Raw genomic sequence first — 13,674 nt, 5'->3', positions numbered from 1 at the left:
GACAACAGAGAGGTCAGCCTTCCTTAACACTGCTATTGAGGATTTTGTTTGACTTCACTGTTGTATGACTTTGACTTTACTTTTCTGTCAACTCAGTAGGTCAAAGTGAACACTCTAATTTTTATAATATTGTTACTGAAATCTTTGGAAAAAAGACACCCGTATAAAGTGGTGAAGGGAGGACATCAAAACCCGGAAGACTAATTCGTTACGGCAGACTAACCCTCGTTCCCTCGAGATTTTGGGGATTTATAATGGGTTTTTTCAATTTATGAGTAAAATAAAGCCATAACTTGACGATCATTTGAGGTTATGTTTTACAACATAAACTGCACACACTCACACCCCAAACTATATTATCTAGTTACGTTTTCAAAAATACAGCTTCAAAATTTGCGTTTTCACAAGGGGTGTGTGTAATTTACGTCATAGAACAAAAAGTCAAAGTATCATCAAGTAATGTTTACCACAGGCTATATTTTACTCATAAATTGAAAAACCCTGTTATAAAACCCTATAGGAAAACCTTGAGGAAACTAGATGCGAATTAGTCTTCCAGGTTTTGACGTCATCCCTGCATTACTCTATTTCAGATCTATTTAGGTAATGATGAGCAACCTGAACCTGGACTTTGCATAGAGTATCATAGAAACAAAGTGAAGGCGTATATGTTTTTCTGTGTATGGATAACTAACAAATGGTTGTGTGGACAAATGGACTTTAATGGACTACACTGTAAAAAAAATCCCGTATTTTTTACGGAATAATGCTGGCAACTTTGGTTGCCAGAACAATTCTGTAAAAAATACATTAAAACTGTAATCACCTTTACAGAGCAGTATGTAAGTTTTACATATTAAACTGGTATATTTAACAATGGATTTCAGCAATATTGACATGGCCATAAAGTTATTGAACAAATTGTAATACACTGACAGCCATCCATCACAGCAGTGAGGAGTCACATGATCAATCACAGCTCATCACAAGCTGCTCTTCCACAAGAAAGTTAATACTAATTTGTAGAAGCTGCACAGTGTCATTCACACAAACATTAAACACCATCATGGTAACATGTTGAAATTTAAAAAAAGCAATAAACATTAATTTAACAACATTAAATGTAACATAAAACCCTAATGAACATAACTGATAAGAAACAAACTAAGAAAATTATGAAGAAGCATAGTTATTAAAAAAAAATACATCAAATGTGAAGTTTCACGCAGTGAATTGTGGGAATGTCAATTTACAGTTTTTCACTGTAAATTATACAATGACTTCTTTTTCACTTTCAAAAACTGTAAATTTAACTGTATTTTACAGTAAAGTTACATTAAATGTACCATTATATATATATATATATATCACAGTTATTTACCGTATATAGTAAGGAAACTTTCTGTTAACCAATTAACAGTTTTTCACTGTAGCATTTTTACAGTCTTTTATCGTTAAAATTACGATTATTTTTTACAGTGTATAATTTTATATAATGTTTAAATCATACTTCTATCCACATTTTTCTGTTCTTTTGATGTCCATATTATGTATTTAATGTGTTCACTGAGTTGTTCAGCCTGTGCTGCCCTCTGCAGGCTCATGAAAGAGTTAACAACACTTAAAGGGATAGTTCATCCAAAAATGAAAATTCTTGAATGATTCTTGACAGTGAGTAAATAATGACTGAATTTTCCTTTTTGGGTGAACTATCCCTTGGAGCTGTTCAAGAGATCATTACGTCATAAATGTAACTGAAACAGATTTGCAAATGGGAAAACCAAATATAAATAACCTTATATAGCTACTTATTTCACTAACATCAAACCATGGCATTTTTGTTGTAAATAGCCGACAATGGTTAGAAAATGTATGTTTAACACATTTGAGCTGTTTTAATCCACTAGAAGCTTTTTACCAAGTATTTTTACGTATCTAAACCATAGTACAAGAAGCAATGTACGATGTCCTTGGTTTGTGAACACATGATTCAACAAATGAGTCTTCTACAAAAACCATCTGTGCAGAATTCAAAAAGGAACCACATAAAACACGGAATATATTTCAGATAGATTCAGCGTCTGTTAGTGTTTGTTGTACAGGGAGCAGTGACTGCTGTAATCTGATCCTCTGATGAAAGTAGAGCAGCAGCTGCCCAAGGCTAAAGCAAACTAGTCTCAGCGTAGGAAATCCAGTCAACTTCCTCTTCCTAACAGTAAACTTTAGGGATGCCATCAAGATCAGTGTGTTCTTTTTGTTTAACGGGACAAAGTGTAAAGAGAATTTTAATATCTATATATTCAGGATTTAAAGACATACCACCTCATGTGATGTCCATATCATGTCCACTTCACAAGATCCACAGTTTTACAGACAGAGACAGATAGAGCTACCATGATCTACCTACCTTCCTGTGTTTGCGAGTGGGAGTAGATGGATCTGAAAGGGAGATGAGATCCAGGCTTATCATGGAATTAGCCCGAGAGCGGACAGGGGTGGGGCAGGTGTCGGTCATCAAATAGTCTGCCGTTTGGATGCTCACCTGATCAAAACTCCTGTGGAACAGAGAACCAATTGTTACTGTAGTATAAAATGACTCCCAGATGCCCTAGTTTGCAATGGAGATGTAAAGTATCAGTGCAAACAACTGTAAGGGGGCTCTATAAGATTGTATTTGGTTTTTCTGTATTATCTTGACAGATAAAATGACTTTTCAATACAATTAATTAATTAATTAATAATGTGAATCACATGTAACCAGTAAAGAACATGTTCAGGTCACATTTCAACCCAAAGTCAAAGAGGGGGAAAAAAGAAACTATAGGAAAATTATATTATAGTGAAATATATAATATAAAATAAAATAATATAATATATTTTTTACTTTTAAGAGTATGTGGCACAAGTTAAAATGTCAGATTGTTTTTTTGTTAGCACATTTAAACAGAAAACCAAGCATATAATATATTAAAACTAATTAAGTGAATTTAGTGCATAATATTTCTTGGAAGAATGTGGTGTCATGGTCTCAGGTTCAGAATAAATATTTAAGTGCTGCAACAGCTTTGTTGTTTTTGTACTGCTCACTATAATATGCGTTGTGACACAACAACAACAAGTCTATCTTTTAGCATTAAAGTGCAATATGAATATTTCATGGTAATAGGAATTAATTGCCATAGGTGTCAAAAGGGCTACCTCCTGGAATAAAGTTTGACACCATAAAAACGGTCCATTGAAAAGATCCCTCCATTCAATGTAGTGTCAGTTCTTAAATAAAACCAGTCACATTGGCTTCAAAACTATAAATTTGCTCTAAGTGAGAAAATCTTGTCTAGGTATATTGTGCAAGTTAACGATTGTGCAATTGAACCATTTTGCATTATAACCACCAGGGAGCAGTCTAAGATTAGTTCTGCTTAGTTCCACAAGTATGCTATTGACTTTTCCTTCACTTAGGCTGCATCCGAAATCACATACTTCCCTATAGAGTAGGTGAAAAACAGTATCTGACAAAAGACGTATGTCTGAACAGTACTTATATAACAGAGTAGCCAAAAAGTACCCGAATTACTTCTGTCGAGATTCTGAAGTGTGCATATGATGAACACTTTACTATCCCATGAGGCCACGGGGGAGGATTTGTGAATGGCAGTGAAGCGACACAACAACACACATGATAATGACAACATGGCGAATAGGCATATGTCCGGATTACATTCACACATTTATATAGCGGTCGCGAAGTACAGATTCAACATAAGTTAAATAAGTCTTCTTAGGTAAATGGAAAACCTTGTTCCACATTATTAAGCAAGTCAGTTCTTAAGAAAAGAAAGAAAGATCTTTCTGAAGATGAAAAGCATGAAATGGTGCAATGTCTTGCAAAAGGCATGATAAAAACTAATATTGTATGAAAACTGAATGGAGATTATCTGTCAAAAGATTTGTGAGTGATTGAGTGCACAAAAGAACTTGGTCAGATAAAGGCTTAGGATAGGAAACAAATTAAAAATAATTTGCAATATACGGCAGTTATAAAAACCCCACTGTTCAGCAGCAAACGGGTATTTGAAGTCGCTGGTGTCTCTGGAGTCCCAAGAACCTCTCCAGGCTGGCAGTTGTGCATAAAGTTGCATTTCAGCCACCCCTAACCAAATCTCACAAAAAGAAACCTTTAAACTGGGCGTAGAAATACCATTTTAAACAGTTTTATTGCCGTGGTGTTTTTTGCAGCATGGAATAGTTCGATATCCTGCATGAAAATCGTTTTATCAGAAGCCACAATCCTGTAAAATAGCATAAAATGGTTCGTTATTTACTCTGCATATCTTACAGAAGTCATTTTGACACTCTCAGAGACCTTAAAGAGGCCATCCATCTCATTTCTCAATATTCCAGCCCAAATAATCACCTGCAAGCTCTTTGCTGACGTCGCAGTCTTGTTGGAACAGGGTGGCCATTCACCAACTATGCAGAAAACCATCCACCAAGAAGACCATCCATTGCAGCACAGCATTCATCACTGAATTAAAATGAGTCTTCATGTATTTCTAAACCAAATGTAAATGTTCATACCTATTTGCTGCTAAACAGTGGCTTTTTTATAGTTGCTCTATTAATACGATTAATTTGTTTGACAGAAACTTCCTTTATTAAGCCTTTATCTGACTGAGTTCTTCTGTGCTCTAAATCACTAAGAAATCTTTTGACAGTTTGACGATCTCTATTCAGTTTTTGCAAAATATTAGTTATTTTTATGCCTTTTTACAAGACATTGCACCATTTCATGCATTTTATCTTCAAGATTCTTCCTCCCCATATTATGTGAGAACTGTGACTTGCTTAATAATGTGGTTCTCATTATAGTTCTGCGACACAACTTCCGTGCCCCATAACGCAAACATTTTATTACATTTATTTTTGACTGTTAGAAATATGAGGAAGGTGCAGAAATGATCCACATGCTTCCATCCTTTTTCTAGAGAACACCGTATCTGAGTAAATCTCAACTTTACAGCTGGAAGAATACCTGAACACCATTAAGGGGAAAAAGACAAAAATGTTCTTGGACAGGTTTGTTATAGTAAACGAAAGTCTCACAGATTTTCAGCATGCAGCGTGTCTGATTCGGCGGTTCTGACCACAATCCAGTGTTCACGCTCGACTTATCACATTGAAAGAGTTCACATTAATTCAACAGGGTGTTGAATGCGATAAATGGCATTCTGGTTTCTTAATCTGAACCAACAGCCCTGCTTCATCCTACTAAATTTTGAACTGACAATCTATGTTGGTTCTAGACTTTCCAGGAATATTTTATTAAAAATCATGCTTCATATTGTGAATAACACCCATGTGTTTAGCTATGGCTCAAAAAAGGGTTAATACTTCAATTTCTTCTCTGACTGTTTGAGCCCTCAGGCAAATACATGATCTGGCATGTGTGTCAGTAAGAGAAGCCGTGATCTCAGGGCTATGGATGCTAACGCAAACAACCTGACAAGCCTGCGGGTTTTCATATTTAATCTGAATAAGCTCATATCCAGTTTAAGATTTTGTATCATACAGATATCCATGAATATTCCTTTCAGTGGATTTTGAATTCCTTCGTTGTTTACATAACACACATTACTGGCAATTGTCTGAGGTTTTTTTTCAGTCGACCAAGCCTATTTACAGGATGACCCACTAACACAGATTCTGGATTTAAAACGAAATGCATCCAATTATGAAATATCGATAATGTGACTCAAATGTGAAAACTTTAAACTTAAAAGGAATTGCTGATCTACTGTAACTTGTCCCTGACTCACACAGATGTTAATAATAATAATATGTGTGTTGACCTGTCACACAAAATTTGATTATGTATAAAAAAAAAAACATGATCTGACCATAAGTGATCATCCTAACACACATCCACTTGATCACACGACAGCACATCGCGTGTCTTGTCCCACAAATTGTTTGAAAAAAATAAAACCCTGTCCTATTTGTCTCGGTTTTGGGGTTTTGGAAGATTATCAATAATATACAGACAACAACAAAGAATTGAAATAATTACTTTCAAATGATGTGAGAGTAGTTGTGATCACCGAGTGTTATTTATTGATTTTGGAGGAAAGATTCACTAAAGGACTCAAACTTGGATTCTAAATCTATAATCAAAGAGCTTTATGGTTTCATTACTTAGGACAATGCATTTGGGAGGGTTAGGGTACTTTATTTAAGCAAGCAAATATTTGTGAGAGCTTTGCGCAAGGACAAAGATCCACAGCAGAGGCTACTCTAACCAAGACCACTGCCCCGTAAGGAGCATTGGGACCTAACTGTTACATTACATAACACTGACATTCTAACCCAAATCCACACACATTCTGACCGCCCCCCAAAGACAGAAAATAGTCTGTGCTGCATAAGTTTCTTGCAGTATAAAAGTGTGTATCCAGTTCATGTGTAAGGATTGTGTGTGTGTGTGCGCGCAATGAAACCCAATGCTTTTGTGTACAAGGTCCACATTTTATGTTCATGTTTACATTCATCTGAGAGAGTGTGCCTTTTGTTCTGTATTCTGTAATGGTTGTGTCTGAAATTACTAGATAAACACATGCCAGCTCTTTTTATATCCTAACATATAAAGCAATATTCTTCAATACTTCATTCTTGTTAAAGATAGCATGAGGCCGAACACAGTATTTAAAGTGATAGTTCACCCAAAAATTACAGTTCTGTCCACATTTAAGACCCCGATATACTTTTAAGTCGAAATCGAAGAACGAAATTATGTGATGCAATTCCAAACAAAATCAGGCCAAAACGAACTTCGTTTGGAGTTTGAAACAGTTTGCTCCGGCTGGTAAACACCTTTGTTCTATCATTGGTCCGTGGCGATTACGTAATAGGTAGGCGTGTGTGGAGGCTCCGCCTTCTTTCACTTTGAAATCTTTTCTGGTTAATATCCTCTGCTGAGTCCGTCGAGCTCAGACATTCGCAAGTAAAAACAAGAACACACTGGAGAGCTGCTTTATAGTAGAAAATTAAGTTTCTGAAGAAACGAGACACTGACACTGTTTTTCATGTTTAATACGGTAAAACTGCTTGATTTTAAGCAATCTTTTGTAAAAAAAAAGTGCTATATAAACATGACGTGACTTTACTAGAGTGCCGAATTGCAGAGAAATGCATCCAATTATGAAATATCGATAGTGTGACTCAAATGTGAAAACTTTAAACTTAAACGGAATTGCTGATCTACTGTAACTTGTCCCTGACTCACACAGATGTTAATAATAATAATAATATGTGTGTTGACCTGTCACACAAAATTTTATTATGTATTAAAAAAAAACATGATCTGACCATAAGTGATCATCCTAACACACATCCACTTGATCACACGACAGCACATCACGTGTCTTGTCCCACAAATTGTAGATGAGAGTATTCGCCAATTAGTGAAAAAATCAAATAAATAAAGGAGTGGCAGAGCTCTGTGAATGACAAGCATCTGATGCACTTTCTGTGGAATTATGCTAATGTTCAAGCACTGCTTGTCAGTCTCACACCCACATACAACACAATTAACTATTAAAAATAGGTTTCCATTTCTAATCCAGTCTTTAACTTCAGTTTTTGCTGCTGACATCTTAAATATTCAGCAAAAAAATTAAACCCTGTCCTATTTGTCTCGGTTTTGGGGTTTTGGAAGATTATCAATAATATACAGACCACAACAAAGAATTGAAAGAATTACTTTCAAATGATGTGAGAGTAGTTGTGATCACCGAGTGTTATTTATTGATTTTGGAGGAAAGATTCACTAAAAGGACTCAAACTTGGATTCTAAATCTATAATCAAAGAGCTTTATGGTTTCATTACTTAGGACAATGCATTTGGGAGGGTTAGGGTACTTTATTTAAGCAAGCAAATATTTGTGAGAGCTTTGCGCAAGGACAAAGATCCACAGCAGAGGCTACTCTAACCAAGACCACTGCCCCGTAAGGAGCATTGGGACCTAACTGTTACATTACATAACACTGACATTCTAACCCAAATCCACACACATTCTGACCGCCCCCCAAAGACATAGAAAATAGTCTGTGCTGCATAAGTTTCTTGCAGTATAAAAGTGTGTATCCAGTTCATGTGTAAGGAAAGGATTGTGTGTGTGTGTGTGCGCAATGAAACCCAATGCTTTTGTGTACAAGGTCCACATTTTATGTTCATGTTTACATTCATCTGAGAGAGTGTGCCGTTTGTTCTGTATTCTGTTATGGTTGTGTCTGAAATTATTAGATAAACACATGCCAGCTCTTTTTATATCCTAACATATAAAGCAATATTCTTCAATACTTCATTCTTGTTAAAGATAGCATGAGGCCGAACACAGTATTTAAAGTGATAGTTCACCCAAAAATGACAGTTCTGTCCACATTTAAGACCCCGATATACTTTTAAGTCGAAATCGAAGAACGAAATTATGTGATGCAATTCCAAACAAAATCAGGCCAAAACGAACTTCGTTTGGAGTTTGAAACAGTTTTCTCCGGCTGGTAAACACCTTTGTTCTATCATTGGTCCGTGGCGATTGCGTAATAGGTAGGCGTGTGTGGAGGCTCCGCCTTCTTTCACTTTGAAATCTTTTCTGGTTAATTTCCTCTGCTGAGTCCGTCGAGCTCAGACATTCGCAAGTAAAAACATGAACACACTGGAGAGCTGCTTTATAGTAGAAAATTAAGTTTCTGAAGAAACGAGACACTGACACTGTTTTTCATGTTTAATACGGTAAAACTGCTTGATTTTAAGCAATCTTTTGTAAAAAAAAAAGTGCTATATAAACATGACGTGACTTTACTAGAGTGCCGAATTGCAGAGGTCGTGCAAACAAACATATCCACGTTGCTATGATTAGGTGCTTTTCTTATGGTTTATTAAAAAATGCTTGCTGTTTTCTCAGTTTTGTTGTGTGTGTTTTTTTTTTTTTATTTAGAGGAAAGCGCACAGCACATATTTTCATCTAACCGTCACTCTCAGCAGTGTCACGGACTGGTGTAGAAAAGGAAGCGAGAACTCAATAGCAGAGAATGAAGGTTTAATAAAAATAGAAAATAAATCCAGGTACAAACTGAAAACAAAAGCAGGCAAACAGATAAGCAGGTCTAACGGCAGGAACACTAGGAAACATAATATAACGAACAAGCACAGGACTACAAACACAGGGAGACTAAATAGGGAACAAACAAGGAGGGTAACGAACAAGGCAGGTGGGAAAGATTAAATTAATTACTAGGAAACGAGATGGGAGGGGCTAGACAATTGACAGGAGAGCACATGGCACAATGAATAAAAGACAAGCCATGTGCTCACAATAAACCAGACCAACACAAACACATGACAAACCAGCCCAGAGAAGACACAGATAAGGGTGACAGAACTGTGACAAGCAGAGTGGGCGGCGTCAGATGTTCGATAACAGTATCGCTGTCGAACTTTGTCTTACCCCTTTACTTTTTGCAATTTGGAGCTCAAAGGTCCAGATCCCCATTCACATATATTATATGATAAATTTTGTCTTCACTTATTTGTGTTACACAAAAGAAAGACAATTATACAGGTTCATAATGACAAAAAGGCATAAAAAAAAACATATTTGGGTGAATTGATTACTCCTTAAAATGATCATACAGTAAATGAGATCGTTATGAGGATAGTTATGTAATCAGGTACAGTTAATGTGACCAGAGACTCATCTGATGCATCACTTGGCTTCGTGGTACAGTGGTAATGTGACAAATTACACACGATAAGCTGTTGCACACAGTGTTGGGAGAGCCACACCCCTTCATTACATAAAAACTGTTTGCATACAGACTGTCTCCAGAGCATTCATGAAAATTCAGGATACAGGATGTGTGAAATCATGCAAGGAAAGACAACAGGCCACAGGATCATAATAATAAAAAAATATAAAAAATAAAAACAATGTAAAATACAATTTCAAGGAAGAAATATTGATGACCAGCAATTTTTTAATTCACTCATAATAGCAGGTGTTGCAAAAACTTTAAACACTATTTTGGACCGCGGTTGTGATTCTTGAATAACAGCAAGAGTGTCTTCCCAATTTTAAAACAACAGTATTTTTCGGAGCATATAGTCAATTGGATGGGGGAGCCTGATTATTCCTAACTTCTTCACCTTGGCCCACCTCAGGAAACCTGTTGTTGATGGTTTTGGAGTTTCTTTTCTTTTGTACAGGATGGTGAGTTTTTGTTTGTTTAGTTACATTAGTGTAGACGGAAAGCATAAGTTAGCTGACCCGGAAGATTCTTTTGTGTTTGTTATCTTGAGATAGGAAAGTTAACTCTGAGTTGTATTTTAGATTAGTTATAGCTCACCAGTCCTTATGTAAGTTTTGTAGATGTTTATCTTCCTTGTTTGTTTGTTTTGTTACTTTTTGCTGCCACTAAATTTGATCTTGTTCTTGCCCTGGGCATTGCCATTTTTCTTAACAGCTTTTTTACGATGGTCCCTAATTTGGGTCGTAACACTGTACTTAAATGGCTTTTTGGGTACTTTGTACTTTGACTGAGTCTCAAAGATATTAGCCACTTTTACTCTCTACTTGACTACATTATTGAAAAAGTATATGTATTCTTTACACAAATACATTTGAAATGAGTAATTCATGGCACCTAACTTTTTCTGCAGAAGTTTATTTCTACTACAAAACAAGTGAGATCGCCATCAACAGGGCATTTAAGGTATTATCTTGTATGTTTTGATCTTACTTGCCCATACTTGTCAACAAGACTACTTTACACAAATTGAATGTGAGTGCATTAGAAGGTAGTTGCTGAATCGCAGGTGTTTCATATATAAGATGAGGACATGGCTGCAAGTAGGCTTTGACTAGTTAATTTTACTTAACATTATTTTATTTATCCGTTATATTGAAGAGACCTTTTTAAAGGATATTGGTTTACTAATGCCCTTTTTGAGCTCTTGAGCTTAACTGAAACTTGAGTGTTTGTAGACGTTTAAGAGTCTTGTGTCGACATTGATTTATTGCAATATTTAGGTGTTCAGTTTTATTTCGATTTTTAGAAAATAAACATGTGATTGCTCTCCTCTCCAATAAACTCTTTCTTGTCTAGTGCATCTTTGAGCCTACATTCAGTATGAATAAAATACTTAAGTCTTTTTTAAATGGGTCGTGGAGTGTAAAGAAACAACATCAACCGTAACAAAAACGTAATTCTAAATTTTTTTCATACTTTTATTTTGAAAGACATGCGTGAAAGTTTTTGATTCATCTGTCAGACATTATACTGTGCTCTTCAATCGCATGCACTGTATATCACTTCAGTATATTCTTTCCTCTTCTACTCTATATCTATTTTTAGTAAAAACATTATGTTTTTATGTGGCACCCCTGTTAGACTAAACTGGGAAGGGTCACAGCACTTGCATATGATTGTTGTCTTGTTGTTAGTTTAATTGCTTCTATTGCTCTCCTCATTTGTAAGTCGCTTTGGATAAAAGTATCTAAATGATTCAATGTAAATGTCAATGTATGAAGAGCAAAATAAATTACGAGTATCTCCAATGAAATTACAGAAAAGTACCAATAAATTATGTAACTGGTATGTCATATGTTAGCTGGAAAGGAATTGCATGCAGGTATGATGTTCATTCTATTCATCTTCAGTATGTTTTACTAAGAATTCATGTTGTGTAGTTGTCATGGAAATTGGTAATACCACTTTATTTTCACTTTGTGTTGTTTATATATATATTTTTGATGATTGTGTCTCATATCAACATAACAAAAAATATATAGTTTTGGACTGCTATTAGCTTTACCTTATACTGTTCATCAGTGTAACTGACGTTCTTAAAGTTTATGTATGTTAAGTAAAGTGGGAGGGTATTGTGTGTGTTAATCATTTTTGAGAAATAAATTTGCCTGATTCAAATTCCTAAAAATTTGGGTTGCAGCTTCATGACATGGGAAAATGTGGGTCCCATGGCCAAACCAGTTGAGAACCGCTTTACACCTCTCCTCTGAATCAATACATTGAAAATATAAGATGTTGAGCTGCCACTAGGGCTATTTTATTATTATTATTATTATTATTATTATCTCTAAAGAGCAGTAATGGCTCCTTTAAAAAAACTAAAAGGTCTCACCCTTGTCTTTATCTTGAGTTGCCATTGAACGGAATGATTTTAAACTCCCATAACCTTTCATGATGATTTCATTTTAAACCCACACTCACACCCACAAACACTAAAAGGTTAACCTAAATATGGTCATGGTATTAAAACAATGTGGCCTGGTCGGTTTCACAGCTTATTTTGAAAACGTCAAATCAATCATTTTCATTTTCATTTTTTAAATGATTATTGTCCAAAAGTTAATATTTTAATGGAGCAAATGGGTTTGGTAAATGAAAACTCCCACTCCCCTTTACAAATTATGAAAATGACAGAAAACAAGAGAAGAGAAATCTGTCATTATATAACATTAATGACTATGCTATGCTAATGACTATACATTTTGTTAAACCTAATATATATATATATATATATATATATATATATATATATATACAGTTGTGGTCAGAATTAATGGCACCCCTGGTAAATATGATCAAAAATGGCTGTAAAAAAAATAATCTGAATTGTTTATCCTTTTGATCTTTCATTCAAAAAATTTGCAAAAATATAACCTTTCATTGAAGAAAAAGAATTGAAAGTGGGGGGTAAATCACATTATGAAATAATTTTTTTTCTCCAAAATACGCTGGCCATAATTATTGACTCCCATTAAATACTTTTTTATATATTCATTAATGTGTATGCCTTGGTTTTGGTCATTTGTGTGAATGACACTTGAATGTGCATAGGTATCTCATTAAGGAGAGATAAGAGATAAGATTTAAGTTTAAAGGTGAATTGTTATAATAATGGTTATAGTAATACTACTGACAACACTAAAGGTTTGAGTCTTACTGATTTATTTATGTGGCACTCCAAGGTACATGATCAACATGGTAGTACAGTGGTACTTTTTTGATACAGCAGGTTCCCCTGTTTGTTTAACAGTAATATTCTGAGCCCATGTTCACCTCTTCTATTTTATATCCAAGAACGCCATTCTGTTACTAATCCTCTCACAAACACGCAGTGCAAAAACAGTCAGCACTCTGACCCATCTACAGGTACATGTGACTATGTCAAATGTATGCATGGTTGAGTTCCTAAGCCTTCCCAGATAATTCCTTTAACTGTCTTTCCTGTAAACACATGTCTCCCTGTCTCAGCCTCCGTCTCCCTGGGATTATGTGTCTTTTAGAATGTTTCAATTTTTGGTTTTGAATTCATGAAGTGATGGATGTCACCGAGTTTCCCCTCAGGATGTGGGTTTGATTTCAACTAAAACGTATTTGATGCAAACTGTGCAGGATGCAGTATATTGAATCTGAGCATCATGTGAATATATCTCCTCTAACAGTAAATAAATGACTATTTTCTCTAAAGTGTTTTGGAAAAAATGATCTCCAAAATAGCAGATGCTATCATCCCAAATACATATTTTTTTGGTTTATAGCCCATAGAGTTGTCATGAACAGAAGAAATTGTGAACCAAACTAAATGTCTTTCCA

At 35.2% G+C, this 13,674-nt stretch overlaps 1 protein-coding gene across 1 annotated transcript in view; it reads right to left on the bottom strand.

Moving 5' to 3' along the window:
- Nucleotides 1-13,674, bottom strand: part of crybg1a (crystallin beta-gamma domain containing 1a) — a 46,657-nt gene that overhangs the window by 22,693 nt on the left and 10,290 nt on the right. Inside the window, exon 2 of the mRNA XM_056264248.1 lies at nt 2,408-2,555. Within this exon, the coding sequence (XP_056120223.1) occupies nt 2,408-2,555 (148 nt within the window). The remainder of the gene's footprint in view (nt 1-2,407; nt 2,556-13,674) is intronic.

The sequence above is a fragment of the Rhinichthys klamathensis genome, unplaced genomic scaffold, assembly GCF_029890125.1.
Source record: "Rhinichthys klamathensis goyatoka isolate OS25496 unplaced genomic scaffold, OSU_Roscu_1.1 h1tg000220l_1, whole genome shotgun sequence".
NCBI classification, from domain to species: Eukaryota; Metazoa; Chordata; class Actinopteri; order Cypriniformes; family Leuciscidae; genus Rhinichthys; species Rhinichthys klamathensis.
Note: the sequence above shows the minus strand (reverse complement) of the source record. Positions and strands in the feature narration are given on the sequence as shown.